At 39.3% G+C, this 26,305-nt stretch overlaps 1 protein-coding gene across 1 annotated transcript; it reads left to right on the plus strand.

Annotated features, from left to right (window-relative positions):
- Positions 1-4,024: 4,024 nt before the first annotated feature.
- Positions 4,025-25,678, plus strand: LOC107307996 (serine/threonine-protein kinase 24-like). Its single transcript, XM_015851536.1, has 10 exons — positions 4,025-4,102; positions 7,685-7,741; positions 9,786-9,894; positions 10,001-10,158; positions 14,522-14,707; positions 15,789-15,934; positions 17,928-18,051; positions 19,716-19,784; positions 21,085-21,221; positions 22,743-25,678. Exons 1-10 carry the CDS (start codon positions 4,025-4,027, stop codon positions 22,777-22,779), a joined length of 1,101 nt encoding a protein of 366 aa, XP_015707022.1. The 3' UTR covers positions 22,780-25,678.
- The last annotated feature ends 627 nt before the right edge of the window (positions 25,679-26,305 follow it).

A 26,305-nucleotide genomic window follows, 5' to 3' on the forward strand; every position in this document is an offset into this window, starting at 1 on the left:
AGTGATGTGTCCAGGTGAAGGTGAAGTGAAGGTGACGCCCAGGAGCTTGGCCAGGCCATGCTGTGAGACATCTCCAGGCAACGGATTGTGACTCCATAGCCCACGGATCCTTTGAGCGCGGCGCAGCGGCTCAGCCCAGCAGTTCGTGCCTGGCCTCCGACCGAGCGTGTGTGCGAGGACTGGAGTGTGGACAGGGCGAGCTTTGGTGCTGGAAAGTGCTCTGGGTGCTGTTAGCACAGCTCCCAGCGGCCTTCTCAGAGCCATTTGTTCTTTCCCCGAGCCTGCCGGGAGCAGGCAGACGGGACATCCTAGAGAAAAAAGCGTGTGCAGCACAGACAGGTAGGCGGCACAGAGACTGGCAGCGGGGGGGCACAACTTGAGGGACCCTTCCCAGGCCGGAGTCTGACTAATGTCTCTTGTCCTCTTCCAGCGTGTCACCTGCTGCTGCTGCTGCAGCGTTATGCTGGGGAGCACGTTACCATCTCCCGCTCCCACTGGCCCACCGCAACTGGTGGAAGGATGGAGGCAGAGTTTGAGACCCGCTGCCCCGTGTGCCTGGAGAACTGACAGCGCAGCATACGCCATGCCTTGCTGCCACCAGTTCTGCTTCCGCTGCATCCAGCGTGGACAAGCACCAGGCCCCAGTGTCCGCTGTGCAAACGGATGTGAAGAACACATCATTCACTCCGTGCAAGCGGACGACAACACAAGGAGGTGGAGGTCAGACCAGCTGCACAGGCATTCCGTTGCTACACGGAGACCCGCACACTCCACCACGCAGCCGGCCATGGCCTGCAGTGCCCACGCATCCTCTGGGCGGCTCTCCCCTGACCATGGGCTTCCCTCTTCAGGGAGCAGCCGGCCCTGCTGCGGCCCCTGCGGTCCTGGCTGCGCCAGAACCTGCACCGCATCCTGGGCACCGAGGGGCCACAGGCAAATATCCTGGTTGACAGTGTCATCTGGGCCCTGCTCCTCGTAGGCTTGGCAGAGGGGATCCTGATAGAAATGCTGGATCCTGACCTGCACGGCCACACGGTGACCTTTGTGAGGCACTTCATCGCCTTTGCGGTGCGGAGGTGCAGCCGGGTGGCAGGCCGCTTCCTGGGCCTCAACATCCCCCTGCTCCTGGGGCACAGGAGGCCACAGCAGCAGAGCCCAGAGCTGCCACACCAGAGGAGCCACCTGTCCCTGGCTCAGCACCCTCCAGCAGCCCTGCCAGCTCCAACAGGGACGAAATGCTGGGCAGGGCAACACAAGAGGTTCGTGGGCATCCCAGCCGCCCACACGGCAACCCTGCAACTGTCACCACAGAGCAGGCAGCGCCTCAGGAGGAGCCAGGAGAGCCTGTGGCAGGGCCCTCCGGCACCAGCCCACCTGAGGGGACCCGGCGAGCCCCGAAGAGGAAGGCCGGCGACTCACAGGCCTCAGCACCATCAAAGAACAGGTCTCCCTGGCCATTACACACATGCAAAACACGTATGGCGTGTAGTATTCAATAAAAGTTCATGTTTGTCTCTGATAGATGGACGTGATGATCTTAGTGGTGATTTCTGTCGCAAGTGATTCTGTGATTTAACACGTCATGGACTTTGAGTGTCCTCTGTTTTCACGCACGTCAAGTTCTTTTGTGATTAGTAATTTCTGTCTTTTGTCGCATCCATTTCATTTGTCAAAAGAGTTATTAATCCCTCTGAGCAATCTAAGTGTTGCATGGATATGCTATTTGAATTTTTTGGGTGCAATCATTATATTCCTTGTAGAAGGACCATGTATTGAAAAATTTAACTTGAAAGCCGTTTTTGCAATTACTGTTAATATACACTGTACCAAGTTCTGATTAGATTTAAATGGAACCAATAGTATATGTGGATATTATTTATGAATACTTTAGATATCACATCAATTGACGCTGTGAAGTAGAGCTCATGTATTTGTTGCCCAAGGCATGCATTTGCTGGGTAGTGTTAATATCCATCTTGTACTCCTGAAGAGCTCACTGTTTACAAATGGCACCTGTTCTACTGCTCTTCTGATGGTCTAGAAATGGAATTCAGCTAACTGTAAAGACTGCAAGTACTGCAGTGTTGCAAGGATCGAGTTGCAATGCTTTAATGTAGTAGGTGCCTTCTCTCTGACAGCCTTAAAGTATTTTCTTGTATGTATGTGTCATCTTCTTTCCTGAGAGTTTAAGCTCTAGGGTACAATGTTTTGGAGGTCTTGATGCTCTTTGATACAGATTTGAGAGGGTTTTTGACATTTATTGTTTCTGAAATGGTTTGATCTTGTCTTAGAGAGTCGAATGCCACAAATAGTTAAATACTATCTCCTGTTGCTGAATCAGTGCAACATTTATGGCATCCTGCTGGTTTTTTATTTGTTTTTTAATTTCCTGATTGATCTATACATTATTGCTGCATATGAGCTCGCAGATGAGTTAACAGGTGATGAGAACTCTAATGCCGGGCAGGGCATGACTGCTCTTCATCTTGTGTAACAAAACAGGGGCTGCTACTGTGACCTGATTTTTAAAGGATATGTTGAGTGAATAAAAAGATGCCTGAAGTTGAACCCAATAATTGTGAGGAAATAGAATGTATTTTTTTTGTTAATCATCTCTTCCTCTTTTTATGAAGGGTATTGGTTTGCCAGATATTTTCAGATTCATTTCAGATAAATGATTTTGTGCTTCTGTCATTTGGTAGGTTGATCGCACAGTTTGTTTTGGGGCAGTGCCTTTGCTGAGGGATGGTGAGAGAAAGCACCTCTGGTACTATGTGTTCGTGCCACCTGGTGGCTTTGCTGGGCAGCCTGGGCTTCAGATACACAGTTAAAAACACAGGTGTAAAGTGTCTGTAAAATCCTCTACATTCCAGTACTGTAGTTTTTTTCTACTAACCCAGTGAGAGTTAAACTTTTAGTATATGCAGATCGACTTAAGCTGGTTCTTATCTTTGTTAGCAGTTTTTAGCTTGTGGTTCTTTTGATCTGATATCAATGACATAAGTCAGAGCATTTGTAAATACAGATTCTGAGTGGAATGCACAGATGGTTTGTCTCCAGAACAAAACAAGCCTTCAGTAAAAGGATTTTGTAGGTATTTATAGATAACTATTATCCTGTTGCTAATTACATACTGTGAATTTAAAGTGGAAAATATTCTTTCTTGTCTCACTTAGAATACAAAGAGGTGCCTAATGTTGTGCTGTTTCCCAGCTTCATTAATTGACTTTTTTTTTTTTTTTTCCCAGGCGTCAGTATAGGGGTAGGTCCTGTTTAATATCTTTATTGATGATCTGGATGGGGGGATTGAGTGTATCCTCAGTGAGTTTGCAGATGACTCCTCGCTGGAAGGAAGTGTTGATTTGCCTGAGAGTAGGAAGGCCTTACAGAGGGATCTGAATTGGCTGGATCAATGAGCTGAAGGCAATTGTATAAGCTTCAACAAAGTCAAGTGCCAGCTACTGCACTTTGATCACAATATCATGCCACTCCATTTTGCAGGCTTGTGGCTAGAATCTAGATTCTGGTGGTGTTCGTTGACAGCCAGATGAATGTGAGCCAGCAGTGTGCCTGGTAGCCTAGAAGGCCTGGCTTGTATCAGAAATAGTGTTGCCAGCAGGACCAGGGAGGTGATAATCTCTCAGTACTTGGCACTGGTGAAGCTGTGACTTGAGCACTGTGTTCATTTTTGGGCCCCCTCACTACAAGAAAGACCCTGGCACATGTTCATAGAATGGTAATGAGGCTGGTGTGGGGTCTGGAGCATAAGTCTTGTGAGGAGCAGCTGAGGAAGCTGGGGGTATTTAGTCCGGCGAAGAGGAGGCTTGGGGGGAGACCTCATTGCTCTCTACAACTTCCTGAAGGGGGGTTGTGGTGAGGTGAGGTTCAACCTCTTTTTGTGTGTAACTAGTGACAGGACAAGAGGGAGTGGCTTAGAGTTGTGCCAGGAGAGGTTCTACTGGATGTTCGGAGAAACAACTTCTCAAAAATAGTCATTAGGTATTGGAAAGGTTTGCCCAGGGTGATGGTGGAATCACCATCCCTGCAGACGTCCAAGAAACGTGTAGATGTGGCTCTGAGGGACATAGTGGGCATGCTGGGAGTGGGTTGATGGTTGAACTAGATGACCTTCAGTGGTCTTTTCCAACCTTAAGTCACAGAATCATAGAACCATAGAGTCATTCGTTCTTCTAAGAACCAGCTACACTCTGAAATGCTATACAGGTTGGTTGGTCCTTCTGATCCTTCTCATTTATGGCTCTGTATTATCTTATCCTCAGTGATCCTGCCGTCCTTCAAGAAAGGTGCTTTAGATATACTTCTGTTATACTTCAGCTTGATTGCTTTAAGTGTATCTCTCAATACCACAGTCCAAGGAAATGTGTGTGTACATTCTTCCGGCTAGATAAATAAATAAAAACACAAAGCATCTCTGAAGCTCGGACTCACTGTGTTTATTAAATGTTTTATTAACTTCATAATGACTCACAAAGAAACATTTTAATTTTGATTGTGTGTTTCTGTCTATGCTCTGATTTCTGTTAAAATCAGCTTTTGGATATGTAGAGGGAGAATTTTTTCGGTGAATAAGTGTGTGTTTAGGGCAGGAATGGATGATCCTTGATTTCACATGGTAGATGTTCTTTACCTGCTCTGTACTCATTTTACAAATCATTTCATGCTGTAACAGTAAACAAATGGTGAATTCTTCATCAGATACGTCTGCTACTGTAAGGTCTTTGTCTGATTTCAAAGTTAAAGTCAGGAGTCAAACTAAAAGAAGAAAAAACTAGTTTGATAAGGACGTATAGAAATTCTGCCTTTCTGTAACACAGCTTCTTCTATATTCCAAAGCTGTTCTGTTCCTCAGTTTCATGGCATGAGAGGAAAACCTCTTTTGCTACTGTGAAAAAGGAAATGTACCATGTGCCTTCATTAGTGTGCTCATCTAGAAAAACAGTAATCCTGAATTTGAGTTGCTAACTCACTGTGGCTCCACTGTACCTGGGGGTCTAATGAATGCTTTGTTGGGACTGAGGCTTAAAATAAGAAAATTAGTCTTCAGATCTTAAAATTGAACAATTAGTGTCATTAGTCTGAGTATATAAGTGTAGTTTCTTTTTGAAAATGAAGTGATTTTGTGTAATATGTAATTATTAATCTAGGCTATGGAAGAAAATGTAGTGGTGTTCGTGTTTTGTAAAAGGAAAAATGGGGAATATGTACTAAACAGTGAAAGAAGTACATACAAAAAAGGGAATTTCTGCAGCTTTAAAAAGGAACGTGACGGTAGGATAAGGAATGTGGAGTCTATATGAGATACTGTGAAAGGAAGGACCGAGAGGAGGGAGATGTGTTGTTCTTGTCATGTCAAAGGGAATGGACAGTGGTGCTCAACTTGGGGGTTGCCATTGGTGCATTAGCATAAAATGAGTGTATTCAGGTTACTGGCTGTAAAATTAAAATATGCATTTAGCAATTGATTAAAATTGTTTCACCAAAAGTGTTTTTTCATTTTGTATTTTCTTTGTTAAGCGATGTGTGTAGATTAAAGATTTTCAGCTGGGCTGAGTCAAAAGGGATTCATTGCAACAGTTTTATCTATTTGATGGAGACTTGAAAAATAGACTGATTTTTCTAATTTATGGTTGTATAACTTTATGTTACATGACTGTGTAACTGCATAGTTCAAATTATATTCATTTTTTAAGAACTATTTTATTCTGCTTCTAGATTTCTGACTTGCAGCTTAAGTAACTTCTGAGACTGGAGAGCTTACTGTCTGGTTTTGTGGACAGTTAAGAGAAATTGGCATATCGTAATGAGAGCTGTTACTTCTCTTAATCCATGGCATAACTGAGACAGTAGAAAAAAGAGTGTTGCAGGCTCATAAAATTCAAATATTCAAAGCATTTCACACTGCTTTAGAAAGCAAGTTTTCAGATGGAAACACATATTTGTATATAACACACATCATTTTATATATGTAATTTTGATTGGGCCTAGGAAGATTTCAGAAGGTAAAGTGACTTACACCTCTCAGGTTCATGCTTGTCTGGAGCTGTCAGAACATGGAGTATTTAAGGCAAAATCTGAAAAACTTCTAGTAGCAGAGTACGTATGTCAGGACTGTTAAGGGACTCTTTCAAAGTGGGCAGTAATTCTCTGCGTATCTGTGGTATCTGCAGAAAGTAAGAAGTATTAGTTGACTCCTGAAGAGCAAGTATCTGGATTGAGCTGGATCTGTGTTATAGATAGTAGATGATGTTGGAACTCCAGCATCTTGCCTAATAATGGTACAATATGTGACAGTGGAGAGAAGCAGTGAGAGCTGTGTGCCTTTATCGACAGAAGATGCATTACTGTAAGCTGGATGAAACGAATGCTTTTCTTATTGTACCTGGGAATAAGGCACTGCAAACAGTGAGAAGTGACTGGGTCTGGTGTCTTTTACTGTGTGTATGTTGCATTAAACATTCCCGGGTATTAAACTTCTCCTTCAGAATATAGATTTCTTTTTTAAATTTGTTTTCATTTACTGTCTAAAACTGTAGTGGTAAACTGTAGTAATCATCTCAAATAATTCTTATGTTGCATCTTACTAGATTGCTTCATCTTTCTTAAATGTAGTTGTTCAAAGTTCTATACGTATATTAGACGAAGGGACACTACTGAAGAAAACTTGCCTGTATTCTTTCTTAGGTCAGAGACAGTAAAGTTAAGAATTACCTTCCAAAAAATGAAGCAATGTAGGGATGTGCAGAATGAGTCTTACATGAAATTCAACCTAGGCAGCAAATTATCAAAGAAAATGATAGTGGTGTTTGTATGAATAAAGATAGTTAATAAAATCAAGACATTTTATATTAAGGAAAGGAAATATAATTAATTTTGAATCTGAATGTCTGTAATGAGAATTTTTAAACATAGGCGTTCATTCTGCTCCATTTGAGCGTCCCATGCCTTTTTTCTTGTCTCAGCTACTACTTTGCTAACTGTACTAAGGAGGGTGATAAGAACAGCAACTGGGTGGGTAGCTCTTGGGAGTTAATAGTTTACTCAGAGCTTTGGAATAATTGTGCAGTCTTGGTTCCAGTCTTTCATTTCCCAGTTCTGAGGTTTTGAACGCTGGATTAGATGCTCAAGCTGTTCCTGTATGCTTCCAGCATAAAAGCAAGAGTTGTTCTGCTGTATCACTCCTTGGCAGGAAGTGGCAGAGAAATTTCTTCTTACCTTGATTTAATCTGTATTCGAGTAGTATTAGTAGCAGACGAGAGAGGTAACATGAAAAGAACTTGAGTTTGATGCTGAAAAGCATGCATCAGTTACTTAGAAGTTAATTAACTTAAACTGTCCATGCTCTTACCTACAGGTAAATATGAATTAGCCTTTCTCTTGATGATTTACATTAACAGCATGAAGAATATTAATGTTTTTATTATTTTAGCACACGCAGTTCTGTCAACAGCTTGTGGCAGGCTAAGTTAATTCCAAATCAGATAGGACGAAAAATGTTACCATTTCTTAAAGAATAACAAGTGTTTTAGAGAATCAGCTGAATGTTATTGGTGTTTTAAAACTTTAGATTCTTTTGCAAGAAGAATAGAATGATTCTCATTTTGACTTCCTGGTAATTGATTTTTTTACAAACATAATCTGTTTTTTGTTGTTTTCTGTTTTGCAGGATACAAAACTATGGATAATAATGGAATACTTGGGTGGAGGGTCAGCTTTGGATCTTGTAAGTAAATAATATATGATTTTTTTTTACCTTACCAACATAATTATTTTCTTCAGTTCTAGCTCTCGAAGCTGTAGTGTATCATTTGCCTCTCATACTGTTTGTTGTAGTAATAACAGAAAGTTAATGGTCTTAGAACTATAAGATTATAACTTTTTAAATTGGAAAGCAGTGTGACCAGATGCCTTAAATAAAATCTTTTAGTTTGGATGTTTCAGTAAAGAAGAAAAAGAATTTGTCAATCTCAGGAAAACATTATTTTCCATGTGACAAAATGGATTATTTCTAGAGATGGAAGTAAACTAAGAAACAGCATTGTAATCATGACCTAAACATCTTAGAATGCTGATCTTCAGTTACGTAGAGAATGTAAGAGGCTGAAAAGACTATTTTCTGTCTAGGTCAGGCTGCCCAGGGCCCCATCCAACCTGGCCTTGAATGCCTCCAAGGATGGGGCATGCACAACTTCTTTGGGCAGTGAGGTCTGCCTGGAGACCTATCCAGGCTGAACAAGACCTGCTCATGGTGGCGTTTTTCAAAGTCACACCTCACAAGAGGAAGTGCATGTTATGCAACTATGCATACATTGGTTTTCAATTTTGATAGGTTTGTGGCAAGAGGACAAACACTAATATTCTCAGTCCAAGTCTGTTTTCACAACTTCCTGCCCACTTGGGATAACCTCTTCTGTCAGATGTTCGCTTACCACTTCTAGATATTGTGTATCATGTTGCCAACTCTTGAACTGGCATTTACAGCTTAGCAGAAACAAAGCCTTGGGAATGTCTTAGTGAGCCCCGGGGAGTGGCAAAATATATGCTTGTTTGTTGCTCTCATAAGAACAAAACCTTCCTCTGTAGATGTTAGGTTTGCTGAGGTAATATCAGTGCTGAGATGAATAATTTATGAGGATAAAGTTTTCAAAGCTAAAGGAAAACAAAAAAGATGGAAAGTAAGGCTACGAATACAACACATATATTGTCAGCATCACATGGAATCTTAGCTCTTTTCCTGCCTACTAGCTGAGGTTTGTACTAGTATTTTTTGTATTAATCTTTTCTGAAATGCTTTTCAGTGTCTGCTGTTGTTCAATAGACCGTAATACTGGAGTAGAAGCATAGAATATCCTTAGTTGGAAGGAGCCCATAAGGATCATGGAGTGTTATCCATGATGTTTTGATCCACCCAAAATGAAAACCCTCCATCTGAGGGTGTTGTCCAAACTCTTCTTGAACTCTGGCAGCCCGTTCCATGCCCACCACCCTCTGCTGCAGACCCTGTCCCTGACCCTCAGCTGCCCCTCCCCTGACAGCCCCATGCTGTTCCCTTGGACCCTGTTGCTGTCACAGAGCAGAGCTCCCCATTTTTAGTATATGCAGAGTCAGAGTTTCAGTTTTGTTCTCTCCGAATGCCCCTACTAGTTAAGAAGCTTCTTCTAGGTCGTGACCTTTCCAATGATTTGCAGATCTATACCTTCAGTTTTGTATGAAAAAAGAACTTATAAAATATGCAGTGCTTTGTCAGCATAGTGATTTGAATTGTGTTTTGGACAGCTTCACAGAATCATATTTGACATATAGTGATGTGATATTGGATTGATGTGGCATCTTCAGTGCCTTTTTTTCCCCCTCAGGCTTATGAGATTTGGTTCCATATAAGGCCTGTGGACTTGTACATCTAAGTTAAATGTGATCATAAGAAAGAGCTTACAGTGTAAATGGTTTCCAAACCACATGTATCTATGACATGACCACAACAAAGAAATAACTTTTAACTGTGTCTCCATGGAGCCTTTAAAAGCATTTTAGAGAAGTATTTCTTTTTTGGTCATAGGACAACTTAGTTTAGAACTGTAGTGGGTTTATTTTTTCCTGTTGTTTGCAGATTATCTTTTTGTGTCTCATGTTACAAAGTTAGCAAACGGAAAGTTTTAAGGTATGCCAGAATGAGTGGTTTCTTTTGTACTCGGTTCTATTTCTGGTCTCTTCCTTTCTCCTTTCATAAATGCATACACACACACATAAGTATTTCTTTTGTCTCCTAGTTAGAACCTGGCTCACTTGATGAAACCCAGATTGCCACAATACTGAGGGAGATACTCAAAGGTCTTGATTATCTACATTCAGAAAAGAAAATCCACAGAGATATTAAAGGTAAATTGCTTTTGTTTTCTAGTAGAGTTTGAAGAGCTCATGAAGAATAAAAAAAAGACCCTTGCAGAATTGAATCGTTTAATTTCAACTGTTTTCTCTTCCTTAGCGGCTAATGTATTGCTATCTGAACAAGGAGAAGTAAAACTAGCTGATTTTGGAGTAGCTGGGCAACTGACAGATACACAAATAAAGAGGAATACCTTTGTGGGAACTCCGTTTTGGATGGCACCTGAAGTAATAAAGCAATCTGCTTATGATTCAAAGGTGAGAGTCATATTTTGGTTTTGCTGATCAGTGTAATAAAGATTAAGGTTTTTGATAGGGCATTTTTATCATTCCTCTTAATATTATGGGCAGTTGGTGGATTTTCTGAATACGTCCTGCCCTGTGTTATCAACATAATGTATGCAAGGACTGATATTCCAGTATATTGATTTCCATTGTCAACACTTTCAGATATTAACATAATAGTTACATCTCATCTGTATCCAGATGTGTTTCGAAATTAAACATTCTAGTAAACAAATTTCAGAATCAAAGACAGAGACTTAAGAGGAATTTCCTCATGTGAAATACTCAAAATATTTTTGGTTAGAACAATGGTTGTGTTTTTTTTAGGGATATGATTTAACAGAGGGTTGTTAGAGTTAGGGTACTATGGTTAAGCTGTGGTTGGACTTGATGATCTTTGAGGTCTTTTCCAACCTGGGTAATTCTATGGTTCTATGATTCTATGATTTGTCTTCTCATTGCTTCATTTCAGTTAACATTCGTAAAACTTACAAAACTACTTTAACATAGCGTTATTATTTATTTTTTAGAAAGCATGCTATGCAAATGTATCTGTTCAGTATCTTTATCTTTTGCTGTAGAGAAACAGAAAAAGTTGGGTACAATTCCTGTATTTTTGAAAATACTGTTTTAATTCGGGATTTAACAAATGCATACAATTTATGTATTTTACTGTTAAAATTTGTGAATCTTGACAATTCAACTTGCAATTTATGTTCCCAATATTGTAGTTTCAAGGTAAGGTGGGGCTTTTGGACTGCATTACCCAGGGAGGTGGTGGTGTCACCGACCCTGGGGGTGTTCAAGGAACGACTGGATGTTGTGTTGAGGGACATGGTTTAGTGGAAGGTATTGGTAACAGGTGAACAGTTGGACTGGCTGATCTTTTAGGTCTTTTCCAGCCTTGGTGATTCTATGATTGTATGATTCTATATTCTGATAAGCCATGTGTTTCTCACACTGGATTTGTTCATTCTGTTTTTACTCTGTTCGGTCCCATTTTCAAACTGTTGTATTATTTTTAGCTCAGACGTATATTACTAATAGGCATTATAATACTTATGTTTAGTAGCAGAAGATGATAGTTTTGAATCAGGTAGTGAGCTTCAGCACCTTCTATTAGATTTCAGGAAGTAATTCACACCTGTGTATTTGAGAACATAGTATTTCCAGTTGTGTTCTGTAAGTTAGCTGTAATATTGGCATTTGAACATGTTAAGTAGCTAGACTTAGGACAGTACTTGATGGCAGAAAATTAAACTTCATTTTTCATTTTCTCTTATAGTTTACATTGAAGGCCCAAGTAATCCATAGAGATAATAAAAATGTGGCTGCTAAGGGAAATCAGCCATGGGAAAAGAAAAGTCAAACCATGACTGTAATAGTTCTGTTAAAATTACGACCTGCTTCATATTTTGTTTCCTGTTTTATATTTATCTTTCCCCATATTGTGTATTTCATTTTCTCCAAGTCATTTGCTCTTTGATTCAATGTCCACATAAGATCCTTCCTTCCTACCTAATTTCTCTTCTTTTGTAAATTCTTATTTCTTCGTGGTTTTTATGCCTTTCTTCATCTGAAAGTCATCTTCTTTTATTTGCTTTAGTTTTCCCATTACTAGTTCTCTGCCCTTTATACTATCTTATTTCTAATAGAAGAATTAAATATTTAATTTTTAGGTTTTTTTTTTCTTGTACTAAACCCATTTCTTTCAACTACAGGAGTTTCAAAGTTAGACTATACTTATTAGAACAAGGAAGGGAAGTTCTTTATGTCAGCACTGCAATGAACAAATTACCGACTCCCATTTGAACTTGGAAGAGTAATTTTTGTTCAGGATTTAAAGCTGTCAAAATCTTAATGTGGGGTAAACGTAATGATGTAAGGTTGTTTGAATGATGCCTGTTGGGATGATGAATCCAAAGAAGACCAGTTGACATTGACCCATTTGCAGAGGTCATGTGCACCCATTGTGCCTGAAGTTTGCTTAGGTGGATGCACATGAAGTCAGTACTTGCATCTGTTGCATCTGTTTTGATATCCTTTCTCAGGATACAATTCAGCTCCAGAGGGAATTTGTTTGAATATTTTTGGTGCTTCCCATAGGAAGCTGCAGCTTCAGAGAACTATTGTGTAGCCAAGGTTTGTTGGACTTCATTGTTCGTTTTCAGTGGAGAAACATCACCTTAAGTAGAAGGCAGTAGGTACCTAAGGGACAAGAAAGAAAGAATTATGCACATATGTACACACACACATATGAACTTGATTTTTTATAAATATATGCATGTATATACATGCTACCCCTCTGACTGAAAGCCTGACAGAAGAAAGTTATCAGTTTTTATGAGTTTAACACATTTCTTTTGAGAAACTGGGATTTCGAATAAGGTGGAAATAATACTCAGTTGCTAACATTAGGAATTCTCTTTTCAGGCAGCATTTTTCTTCTGCAACCAAGAAAAGATTTCCTTTTAGAGGAAAGTTGTTCACTATTAGACTCAGGCTTGAGGAGAACTTAGCTGATAAATGCTGTTATTAAGAAAAATGGAACTTGGAGCTTATTTACATATATAATTCTGTGTTCAATTTGAGATTTTTTATTATTTATGAAATATATGAATAATGTATATATGCAGCCCTAGATGGTTCCTCTTCTCTCACTACAATGCAGGCAAGCCATAAGGTTGGATACCCATGAGTTAGAGGGGACCTGCTCTGATAGAGAAGCAGCAGTTTAGTGATCTTGGAAGTCTTTTCCAAAATTAACAATTCTGTGATTGTGTGAATGGTGTTGCTGGGTGGACTAGATGACTTTGGAGATCTTTTCCAGCCTTACTGATTCTTTGATTGAGTGAGTGGTCATGATGCAGGTGGGCTGATGGTTGGATTAGATGATTGTAGAGATCTTTTCTAATCTTAATAATTCTCTGTGACAGTACTGATAAATGAAGACTTTATCTAGCACCTGGAAATAAACCTGTTCATGGCCCAGCAATGTTCCAAATGCACTGTTTGGAAATCAAGTCAGGCAGTTCACATCAGAATTGTACCTGAGGATAAGCCTGTTCTGCTTTTGCTTCAGAAGAAAAAGGAAAATCAAAATGTGAATATTTTTGAATGATACCTTATCATTGGTTGGATTGGTTTCTGTGTCTGTTTTGTTTATAAAATCATGGAATCCTTAGAGTTGGAAGTGACTTTTAAAGGTCGTCTAGTCCAACTCCCCTGCAATGAACAGGGACATGCAAAGCTGAATCAGGCTGATCAGGGCTTGATCCAGCATCGCCTTGAACATCTCCAGGGACAGAGTATTAACCTGTGACACACATCTATAGACAGACTTTCCAGTGCCTCACCTCCCTCACTGTATTCAGCAGAACATTAAGTATTACGATGCATTACTTCAGGCAAATTTCACAATAGGATTTGGATGTAGGAAGTCTATGTTCCCTGGAACAAGTAGACTGTTTTGACAACGAAAACCCGAAAAAAAACCCAACATGTAAATAATCCTTCCTAAAAAATCAGTATGTGTATGGTCCCATCCAGTAACAATGTGAATCCAACTCATCACTGACATTAAATTCTTGGAGTCTTACCACTGGTCTCAGCTGTGTGATTTAATTTACCTCTCTAACATGACAGTGAGCCTTTGGATTTGCATTGTCTGTGTGCATGACTTAGAGAAGTTTCATTTAGATGAGACCATCTTGGCTCTCAGGAGCTTCACCAGGTAGATCAGGTAGAAAAGCACTTCCCATGTTTCAGAAACTTGGACCAAGTACTTGGATTCTGTATTTAACTGGTTGAAATCTTGAGTTGAAAAAAGTTGAGTAATACTCTTCTAGACCATGTTTCCCTAGTCCACGAATAAGAATGATAAATAAGATGATGTTAAGCCCCTGAAAGAAATACATTCTAATCTATTCTGTATCTTAAATTTGTACTACTTGATGCTTATTGAAGAAAAATCTGTGTTTTGACATCTTGTATTCCAGTATCTTTTACTGCCTCATACTTGAATAGTAAACTTCAGTATGGTTAAGTGCTGGTTTGTAGCAACTTCAGTACTGTATTTAAAAAGATTTGTGTTTCAAAATCAGTTGTAAGTGATTTAAGTTTGTAAGCTATAATAGTCAGAACTGCTTTATGCTACAGCATAAAAGCAACTGATGAGCTCCATGTCATTTGCTTTATGTGGTTAACCACATAATCAGACCACGCTTACAAAAACAATTTAATGAAGTGATTTACAATATAGATTTTAAATTTGACTTTGACATCAATATTGCTTCCTCTTTCTCTGACCCAGTCTTAACAGCATTGTTTCTTACAGGCAGATATCTGGTCATTAGGCATAACAGCCATAGAACTTGCAAAAGGGGAGCCACCTCATTCAGAATTACATCCAATGAAAGTTTTGTTCCTCATCCCTAAAAACAATCCACCAATGCTGGAAGGAAACTTCAGTAAATCCCTCAAAGAGTTTGTTGAAGCCTGCTTGAACAAGGACCCAAGCTTTGTGAGTTTCAGCTTTTTTTCTGTGTGTTGTTGGGAACTTGACTGGTTTACATGAATTCTTTATGGAAAAACTTGTTTACAGGAGTTTAAAGGAAGCGGTTGTATCAGTGATTTATAGGGAAAGGTCTAACTAGAAATTCCAACGTGCTCTTTGGAGATTCAGTTACTTTTTTCTTTATTGGTAACAATAATATTCATTTTCAATTCTCTTTTAAAAAGAAGCAAACTGTAAGCTTACTTCTTTATCTTGCCTGGGATGAATACTGTTGTTCATAACCAGTGTGTAGGCAATTTTTTGTGTGTGTTCTTTCAATTTAACAAATTACGTCCAGAAGTCTCTACATTATCGGATCACCGGAATCCATTATACAAGCACAATAATTATTTTTTCTTTGCTTTTTTTTGGGTCTGTTTTGTTTTAAAATATCCTTTACCTTTATTTGTTCTAGAGAAGAGATCTGTCTGATTTCTGGTGGTGGAATGTTTTTCAGTTACTTCTTTAAATGTGGGTAACTACATGTTACCTTTGGAGACTTCTCAAGGTCCAGGTGCTTCCATTTTAGGTTTTATTAACAGGTTATCAGTTTTAATTAATTTTAACCTGATAAGTTCTTTTTTACTTGAAGAGATTTTGCTGTGTCTAACCTCAGTGCAGAAACTGGTTTAAAAGGGAGTTATTTTCTTATGGGCTTTTTAATGTATGACCCTTAAGAGGTAGGTCTGTAAAGCACCGTACAAAGTAGTCGACAGCTTTCAAGTGGAGGCAACAATTCTCATAACGATGACTATGTTAGAAAAGTCTGCTGTGAATGAAGCCTCAGGCTCCCCATTATTTAAGTATCAAAGGAAGACAAGTTAGTATATTGTTTCATACTTAGGAAAAGTTCTATTGTTTAGTGTCTACATAAGAAGAGATGTAGTTCCATTTCTCTAGAGTATCAGGTAAAAATATTATTTGTAGACCCTGTATGTCTCTGTAAGTACTCAGTTGTACCAAGTCTGGACTGGTTTTCTTAACCTTCGTATATTGAGTCATTTTAACACTTTCAAATGCAGTAATTTTTTTTTCTTTTTCTTTTAAGAGACCTACTGCAAAGGAACTCTTAAAACACAAATTCATTTTAAGGAATGCAAAGAAAACTTCCTACCTGACTGAGCTTATTGATAGGCACAGGAGGTGGAAGTCTGAACAAAGTCACGACGACTCCAGCTCAGATGACTCAGATACGTAAGTCTAACGAATCTGTAACATTTTTATTTTAGCACATTATTTTAAGCATGTATATTCCTGTGTTCTGTTGTTTAATTACAGCTTTTCAGGTTAGCAGCCGTGGTAAGCTAATGAAATCTTAATTTAAATGTTGCGAGGGATTTTATGCAAATAACTTAATCACTGAAAACAATTCTTATGGCTCATTCTGTACAATATTCTTCTCCTCTATGTGGAGTGTAGGGTCTTTCCTAGACATAAGGCCAACTATGCTCCTGTCATGTGAGCAAAAGCTGGATCTCACCCTGCACAGCCAGGTAGCAGCGTACATATACACTGTGCTGTGTGTGCATATGGCCGTCTAAGGAGGGGAGCTTGGTGGCAGGTTGGCATTTGTTTTGGCATCTGCAGTTAGCAAGCAGAAGCATATCCTTGTAAATAGGAAAGAGTTAGTGGAATAATGCTTCCATGGTAATGGGGTTTTGAGTGTACAAGGGTGAGTGTTTTTATGAGATGTGATTCAGAACTTCAGATTTTTAGAGTGCTGTGATTTTCCCCATTCTATTTTTAACTTCTGTCTGTGAAATTTGATGGAACTGCTTAATACATTCAAGAATTAGGTTCTGTAGGAAATCAAGTTAAAAATAGTTACGGATGTGTTAATAAGTTAACTTTGTTACTCTCAAATACTTAGGCATCATCAGATTGCAGACCTTCTAAAAGGAAATGAAGGGATTGCTACTGTTTATTCATGAACTTCCTATTCCTAATTATAATTTAAAAAGCAGGCTATTCTCTGCAGTTCCAGTCTCTGTGCTAGTGGCAAACGTCAGGTTGATTGAGGTACATTGGCCAACATGTCAGCTATAGGTTTGTCCTATATTATTAATGTCTTGATTCCTTCCAGTGATTACAGTTCCAATCCTGATGTGGAAGCTGAATTACTGGTGCTAAAACTAATCTGAGATCAGCTGCTAACTGAAGCAGTCGATTGTAGTTCATTTCTCCTGTGGAATATGAGACCAGCTTTGATGGCTTGGCATAGGAACTGAAGAGGTGGTTGAGTGCTTATGAGACAATAGAAGTCATTGTCTAAGCTCTTGTTTCCCTTTCTGCTTCCTCAGCAGCCCTTACAATAGAGGTGATAAAAAGATGAATTGATTTGGCATGCTGATCCGATTGGATGCTAACCTTCCAAGCTGATCAACTCTCTAGAGCTAATGCGTAGACAGAAAGTAGATTTGCCTCATTCAGTGACAGACAGAAGTTCTATGTGACTTCAAGCAGAAATATTGAAAGTTTTTATTGTAATAATTACATTGGTTTTAGCTTGGCATGGTACTTGGAATACTTTTTGTACAGTGGCCAAAAGATACTCTTTTAATTGGTGGTGGTTTTCTTGTTGAGCAATCTTAATTCATAGATCATAAAGAAACAAAGTTAGAGATCTGCTACAAGGAGAAATGAAATGTAGTTCTGTGACCGATTAGCATCAGCGAAAATATTTTTGTTCTTTCAGCTTAGCAGGAATCAGAGAATACAGTTTCCTTTAATATGCCATCCACAAAAAAATGGGTGATGTGGTTTGTTAAATCCACACTGCATCCCCACATGGTTAGACATATTTTGAAACTGGGAAGAAATCTGCGTTCATAGTGGGAATGAATTGACTTTCACAAAGTTATTCAAAGCTTGAGTCTTAACTTAAGACTTAACTTTCACGTTACTTGTTTACATTACCTGGGAGGTTATTTTCCATCTGCAACGCTTCTCCTTTTATATTTTTGAAGTTAACTTTTATTGAATTACCTTGGTTTCAATTTCTAAATAAAAGCCTTTAAATTCCCCCAGGATAATTGCATTGTCTTTTACACTTGTCTTGATGCTCATTGGCCCATACAATACAATCCTGATTTCAGTCTTCAGTGGAGGTTTTGTGACTAACATGTATGTTGGATGAACACAGGCAATGAGTTGTAGGTAATAAAACTTATTTTTCCTTTCTTCAAAGTGAACCAGATGGCCAGGCTTCAGGTGGGAGTGACTCAGGAGAATGGATCTTCACAATAAGAGAAAAAGATCCCAAGAATCTAGAGAATGGAGCAGCTCAGCCTTTGGAGTTACAAAGAAATAAGGTGCTTTAAGTGCTGATTGTATTATACAAGGACTCTTGCTTTAGTAATTTAGTGACATGATTCAGTATTTTTCACAGCTCTACTTATTAAATATCCTTGACAGCATCTGAAATGTAAAATGTTCAGAACTTCTGTTGAAAATGTGTGTTCCACATTTGTTTTAAATCTTAAAGTTTGGGTATTCTGTAAACATGTCTTTTTTCTGTACTTTGTGATGTGTATAAATGCTATTGCCAAACACTGGGGGAAGACCAGATAGTATTGTATTTTCCACATTTTCTTTTGGCTGGGTGAACTTCAGCCTGTTGTGTGAGAGGCATCCAGTGAATACTGGAGTGTGTAAGATTTGGTGAATTTGGCTTCATAGGATTGTTAGGAAGAGCAAGTGTGGAGTCTTACACCTGAGGAGGAATAACTGCATGCATTAGTACAGGTCAGGGGCTGACCCGATGGAGAGGAGCTCTGCAGAGAAGGACCTGGTAGACAGTGGGTTGGTCATGAGCCAGAATAGTCCAGCAGAGCACAACAAAGAAGATGAGGGGCCTGGAGCATCTGCCTTATGGGGAAAGGCTGGGAGACCTGGGACTGTTCAGCCTGGAGAAGGCTGAGAGGGGATGTGATCAACACCTATGAGTATCTGCTGGGTGGTTGGCAAGAGGATGGTGGTGCCCAACAACAGAACAAGGAAGAGTGGTACAAACTGGAACACAGGAGGTTCCATCTGAACATGAGGGAGAGCTTCTTTACTGTGAGGATGACAGCACTGGAGCAGCCCGCCCAGAGAACTTGTGGATTCTCCTTCTCTGGAGATACTCAAAACCCACCTGGATGCTTTCCTGTGTAACTTACTCTAGGGAGCCTGCTTTAGGAGGACTCCAGAAAAGGGCCACTAAGATGGTCAGAGGGCTGGAGCACTTCTGTGAGGAAAGGTTGAGGGAACTGGGCTTGTTCAGCTTGGAGAAGAGAAGGCTCCGGGGAGACCTCATTGTGGCCTTCCAGTACTTAAAGGGAGCATATAAATAGGAGGTGAAATGACTGCTTATGAGTATGGGTAGTGATAGAACAAGGAAGAACGGTCTTAAACTGAGGCAGGGGAGGTTTAAGTTAGGTATTAGGAGGAAGTTTTTCACACAGAGGGTTGTGACACACTGGAACAGGTTGCCCAACGAGGTTGTGGATGCCCCATCCCTGGAGGCATTCAAGGCCAGGCTGGATGTGGCTCTGGGCAGGCTGGTCTGGTGGTTGGTGACCCTGCACACAGCAGAGGGTGGAAAGTAGATGGTCATTGTGGCCCTTTTCAACCCAGGCCAATTCTATAATTCTATTCTATGACTAGATGGTCTCCAAAGGTTCCTTCCAGCTCCTATAGTTCTGTGATTCTGTGATATCCATATATATATTTTTTTTCCCCTGTAACTTGAAGTTTGCATGTATTTGAGGTGCCACACCCTCAAACTTTAGTTCAACATCCAGTTTCCACAGTGCTTTGGAACAGTCTGTTGTAAGATATTGTACGTATTTGTCTATGCATAGAAATATTTTTTGTGAAGTGTAGCAAGTTTGAGTTATTTTCTTTTGTTTAATTAGAAACAGAATGCAATGAAAATGCTTCTTTTTGGAAATAAAATTCTTAAGAACCTTGTTGTTTTTTTTTTTCTTTTAAGGAAAAGGACGTCCCCAAAAGGCCTCTATCCCAATGCTTGTCTACGGTTATATCCCCTTTATTTGCAGAGGTAAGGTATTGCTTTAGATCATACTCAGTTCTAACATTTATGTCTCTGAAAAACAGAAAAATATGAGGAAAGATAAGAGGTTTCTGCAACCTGTTTGGAACTTGACTTTTTACACTTTTAGTTCCAGCTAAATTGATCTGATGTCAACAAACCTTCCTCTTATCATTCTCCATGTCATTCTACCTGTTACAAGTTTTAAATTCTTCTCTGTTGCAGTCTGTGGCTGTGGTTGCTCCCATTCTCAATTTTGCCTTGGTTTATGTTTTGGTTTTATTTCCAAATGCTTAAATAACTATCATATGAAAGGGAAGATGGATATCTACAAAGATGTTATTTAAAAATGCTGAAAATAAAAAATGCTTAAAAAAAACACACCCTTCCCTCTCACGCTATCTTTTCTATGAAAGCTTTTTATTTAAATATTTTTTTCAGTCATTGTAAGCATTACAGAAAGAAAGTCAGAGGACCTGTTTTCCCAGAGAAAATGGCTTAATTTTGTTCTAATGAGTGAAGCGGTGTTTCAGAAGATTATTACTGAGTTTTGCATGCTGCTTGGGAAGGATATTGAGCGCACAAAAGCAGTTTCATTTATTTAAAGGGCACAACTTCTGTATTGGTTATTCCAAGCCCAGTATTAAATTAGCCCATCATCCTCCTATGGAAACTGGAGGAATGCTTTGGCAGGGATTTTTGTTATTTCCATGTGAGTGCTTTATGTATTACTCACTTTCTTGCCCCTGTTTCAGACATTCCTTTCAACTTCTACCTTTCCATCTTTCAAACATTTTGCTCTGCGTCTCCTTCAGGTCTTCTTTCTCCCTTTCCCATTCTAAAAATGAAGTGGGTCCTGCATCCACTGTTTTCTGTTGTCCACCCTCCATTTTTATACCTTCTTATTTTTCATTTTCTCTTCATTATGCCCATTGTTATGCATCTCTTAGAAATCTCTGGGTTCTTATTATTGGTGTGTATATATTAAAGCGGATATGTCAGCAACACATCTTGAAACCAAACAGCTGCAGTTAAATAGTGCATCTTTCTTGGGACAGTGTCACAGTACTTGAATGAAAAGGATGTGTGAATGATTGAAGTCTTGTAAAGACAAATGACATCCTGCTGCATAACTGCTGCACAGGCTAACTTCAGGTAGACAAAGGTGTTTAGGGTGCAAGAATGAATAGCAAAAGTCAAACCCTAACATTCTGAACACTGACAGCCACTTTATAGCAAGCTTTTGCATTATACTGTTTATGGAAATACTTTGAATATTTTATTAATGTACTTCTGCTTTTTATTTCAGTTGAAAGAGAAAAGTGAAGTGTGTGGTGGTAACACGGATTCCATAGAGGAACTGAAGAAGGCTATTTATTTAGCTGAAGAGGCTTGTCCAGGCATCACAGACAACATGGTGTCACAGCTTGTGCAGAGGCTTCAGAGGTAATGGAATAATTAAATAAGGATTACAGAAAATTACAGATCTTACTCTACAGGCACTACTAAATTGAAATTATTATTTAATAAATGAAAAAACAGTTCTCTGCATTCCGTTGTGTAGTTGTGTAAAAACCACAAGCACCTAACTGTATAAGCAGTTCGGATTTCCAGCTTCAAGTGATAGTCCATATGAACATTGCTACTGTTGATGAGCATATTTTGTATCACATGAGACTGGACAGCATTTTCCATTTGCAGTTCTTGCAGGGGACTCTGACAATTTGCCTAGTGCAGAGGATGTCACATAGCACTTATGTGGCACTGGAGATGATTCTACAGTCATTACTTTTGTCACATTTCCTTAGCATTTTGTTTTCTTTATGTTTCTGATTATGTTGACTACTGCTGTTTTTCTCAGCCATAATATCTTATTGTCACGGATGCTTCACAGAATCACACAGAATCACAGAATGACCCGGGTTGGAAGGGACCTCAAGGATCATGTAGTTCCAACCCCTCTGCCTGGCAGGGCCACCAAACATACACCTTTACTAGATCAGAAGATGCTTCCTCTTCTTTGAAAGAGAGAAAAGTTCATAGACAATGTCTGTTGATGGGTCATGCATAGGTGAAGTTTCTCTTATACTAAAGAATAAGCCAGCATATTAGCATGCTAATGTTCCTTCCATAAAGCAAAGAAATGAGTGACAGGATCCTCCTTTTAAATGGATTTGAACCATTCCACACCTTAGTGGGTATTTTAGGAGCTGGTCAACTTCTGAAAACATAGTTTGTCCTTATTTGAAAACGACAAGAAACTGGATGCTCTGCTGCATCGTTTGGTCATTTCTTGTATTCATGTGCAATATCCTCTCCAGCTGTAAGTAAACTGTTGAAAATGACTCTTCAACAACACATTTCTGTTGAGGTTTTCATTCCTCCTATGACTGATTAAATCTGTATTTCCCGAGTTTGACTGTGTGGATTTATTGGGATCCTCAGATGAACTGCCCAATAAATTGAGTTGAGTCCATTTACCTTTTCAGTTCTGATCTGCAATATTATAATATATATAACTTTATATAATATATAAAGTTGATTGAAAGTTTAATATGATTAAAATGAATATTTTTCTTTGGATGATAGAAGAATCAGTTTAGATTCAGAAATACAAGTTTCCTGCCCCAGCAACGTTTTGGAATGATTATGAAGTCAATGTGCCAAGTAAGAAGGCTAGAATTGCTAAATGTTGCCCACATTATATAAAAATATACCATATGGTGTAGTTCGTGCTAACATACTTGAATATGGGGCATTGCTGCAGTGTTCTGATGAAGTGTATTTTATATATTGTTCAGTTCTATGGCTTTTCTTTTTTGAAAGTGTTACAGTGCCGATGGATGTCATTGTGGAAGGAAAAAGACCAGAACTTCAACAACATTACAGAATAATAAGTTTTAATTGCTGCTTGTCGCATAAAGAGTTCTGAAAGTCACAATAGTAACCATTTCTTATGCTCCTCAGATATTCACTAGCTGGAGGAAGTACTTCATCCTACTAAAGTACTCTTCTTCTGAGACAACGGAGATCCCAAGGTGTCTGCACTGAAGAAGTGAATCCTGATGTTGTTCTGCCCCTTAGTCACCGAAATACCCTCCGGTGAAAGGACATTCTTCAACGTGCAAGAGTGACAGTGGAGTCTCTGAGATGGAGGCAGTCTTTTTCAGCTCCTTAAAGCTATAGTTTTTTTTAATGATAATGCACATATTCCAGGGAGGCGTCTTTTTGTAAAATCTGAGATGTATATTTCGGTTTGTGATAGAGAAATTGAAGATATTGAGAAACCTCAGGTATCTTGCTTTAAGAATTCCACTGGGAGATGGAATATGCTTGTTGGAATTGTGTACAGATATGTATATAATGTCTTTTTTTAAAATGAAAGCCTTTCGACGTGCATAAGGAATCACTGTGTACAAAATGGTAAAGTGCTTCTGTAGATAATGTTAGTGGGGTAAATATTTGACAGGCCATAACTTGAGTATTGCCTTGCCTTTATTACATGTAAATCTTGAACCGTGTGATTGACAAGTGAATCTTGGGTTGATTTTTTTTTTGTATGTGAAGGATTTGCCATTGGAAAATAGTTCATCCTGTACAATGGGCCCTTCTCTTTGTACCTCAGCAAAGACACAATTTTACTCTGTTTCTCCAGTATTTCTTCCTTTCTATCCATTTTCAGAGCGTGATTTTCCAATTAAGTTACTACTTCTAGTTGTTTTAAATTTAATACACCTTGTTTCTCAGAGCTTTACATTTAAATTATTGTTTTTCCTGTAGGATGAGCTCTTTCATGACCTCAGTTTTAAATTGTGCCAATGCAAGTTTTGAACCTTACGTGCCCTTCAGTTTTAGTAATAGATATTTGTGAAGCTTGTTGTGAAATTCAGATACAATCTTTTTTTCCACCTAAAACACGTTTGAATGCTCACACAAATAAATTTTTATTACTTGCATTTATGCTGAAATATAGAGGTGTTGGCCCTAAGACAGAGAGGCAAATGTTTCTCCTTCATGCCTATTTTTATCAGTTACAATCAGTGTCTCTCAGCGTAAAAGAAGAATTATCCATCTATTCAGTGCTGGGTCTTGCTGCCTTTACTGAGACACTGGGCACAGAGGCAGCAAAACTGAGTGAGGAGGGCTCTGTGCTGTCCTGTTATCTCCCAGATAAAAAGCAAATTTGGAGCTCTGAAATTTCCAAGGTTATCCTCCTAGGATAGCTGGTGTTAAGCTCAAATTCCCTTGGAAATAGTAGCGTCAGTTACACGGTTGATTAGGTAGCTTAGTTTTTCTTAACCTACCAATATGACATTGAATTTTGCCTCGGTTTGAGTCACCAAGGCTGTTCAGGTGCTTGTGATTCTTTTTGCCTAGTTTTGCCGAGGGGAAAAAAAGAGGTGGTTTTAGGTTTTGGACAGTTAGGCATCTTATCTGTTTCAATGTTTTATTACTATTATTTGTAATAAAAATACAAGCTTTGAAAGAAAGGATTAAAATAAGTATGGGTATATCGGTCTGTCTCCACAACAAAAAGGACCCAGTCTCTGTAATTACTCTGGGAGCTGGTGAGGGATTTCTCAGCACCAAGCTAGCCCTTACTGTATGCATATTAGTAGCCTTAATTATTAATGTAATGATTTAGCGGTGTTAGAAGACGCTGCTAGGCTAACAGAGCTATGAAACTTCTGATCAAGTTGAAACAACTGCTAAAAGAAATGGGTATCTGTGCTCTCATTCTTGTAGCCGTGTTCTTAGACACACAGTACATCATCTGCCAGCATAACAATGGCTTGGTTTTCGTTTATGGCCAAGATAAATGGAACAGTGCATACATCTGAGCAATGGTTTGTAACTCTTCTTTGATCGAGATCATTATATATGTTGTTTTGCCTGCCCGTGAACGTAAAGGGTGCGCTTATTCTTGAGGAGTTGAGTTCAGCTCTGTGAAGCGTGCAGCTGAATGCAGGGCAATGGGAAGTGCACCTTCTTGCATCTCGATGTTCAGCCACTCAGTAGGTACACGCCGTTATAGCACATGGAAATAAACTGCTGCATTGACATTGGAAATATAAGTAGAAAAACAGAAGCATGTTAAGCACTTAAGATTGAAGTTAGCTTACTTGGAGGTGCACGGAACTCAAGGATTCAGCAGGGATGTTAAACTCATGGTGGAAGTTGAAGAGTTTCTCAATCAGAAACTGTACGAAGCTCTCCGGTACGCTATGATTTTTTTTTTTAAAGAAGTAATAAATAATGCATATATTTTTAAGTTGCATTTTTCTTGCATTCCAGGGTTGTACGTTGAGGAAGTACTTCTCCATTTGAGTGGATTGCGGTAGAATTTGCTGGGTGGGTGTCCCAGCTGGCTGAGGAGCCTAAGGAAAGGGAGGCACGCAGCAAGGCCTGCTGCCCAAAGGGGGCAGGGCGTTTGGGTACAAACGAGACCTTGTTTATGGTAGAGATGTGTATTTTTTTATGTAATATATAGATTATTTAAATATAACGTATCTTAAACTGGGATTCACTGAAAAAGTATGCTGTATCTTGAATGTAAAATTACAATCATTTGCTATGACAAAGTATCGATGCTTTAAAAATAGGGTCTGTGTTGGTAACAGAAGAGCTCTGTTTGAAAGAAGAGCGGCCTCGGTTTCTGGAGGAAAAAATAGGTGTGCTGATATTCCTGAGATTGTGTCATGCTAACAACACGTCTGTGTCACAACGTCCGTGCGGGTAACACATCTTCACTCAGTCTCAAATATCCCGGGCACCAACTTGTTATCCCTATTTATGCAAACATTTACATTGGTGGAACTGCTTACTTGTCAGGGACTTCAGGATTAGGCAGTAAACAAACTCGCTGTTTAAAAGAATAAATAAAGTCGGTCGTTTGCACTGAACGCTTGTTGTTTGTAATTACCAGATGTGGAATCTATTCTTTCAGCTCGATTTTCCCTTGTGGTTGCACTTCATAGAGGGTCACCGGTTTACTGAAGTGAGTAATGCCTTTGGTACAGTGACAAAGTGCTGCCTTCTTTGAGTGTGGTTTTCAATTGTAATAATCTCAGAGTCTGCACAAGACAACTCCTGCTTCAACTGCAGCGATGATTTCCAAGAAAGAGCATTGAGAATATCATGTGTTGGGGAATTCGCTATGTTTAATGCTCACAGATGGCCGGGCCATGTGGGGAGCTCGGGGTATTTGCTGTTTCATTGTTAATTCACACACAGAAGTGATTGATAGCGATCTGTTTGGGTTTAATCTATGCAGCTTTGCACGACAGCTTGCCCTACAGTAAGACAACGTGCCAACTTCCAAATGGCAGCGATTTAAAACTGCTCCGTATTTTGCATCCTGCCCCAGGAAGCTGAAGAGCTGCTCTCGAGTAGCATGAGCTGAACCCAAACAGTGCATCTCTGATCACCCGTATAACTGAACAACAAACTCACATTCGCACTCCTACGTTTCACTGCTATTTCCCGCTATTACAAAAACACACAAGTGCCACACTGCTCTTTCCCCCTCC

Source organism: Coturnix japonica, chromosome 1 (assembly GCF_001577835.2).
Source record: "Coturnix japonica isolate 7356 chromosome 1, Coturnix japonica 2.1, whole genome shotgun sequence".
Classification (NCBI taxonomy): Eukaryota; Metazoa; Chordata; class Aves; order Galliformes; family Phasianidae; genus Coturnix; species Coturnix japonica.

Excerpts from the sequence above, each read along its gene's own strand:
- LOC107307996 (XM_015851536.1), top strand. The coding sequence starts at position 4,025 with ATGGTGGAATCACCATCCCTGCAGACGTCCAAGAAACGTGTAGATGTG. Across the intron at positions 9,895-10,000 it reads AATCCACAGAGATATTAAAG|CGGCTAATGTATTGCTATCT; the intron begins GTAAATTGCTTT and ends TCTCTTCCTTAG. Across the intron at positions 19,785-21,084 it reads TATCCCCTTTATTTGCAGAG|TTGAAAGAGAAAAGTGAAGT; the intron begins GTAAGGTATTGC and ends TTTTTATTTCAG.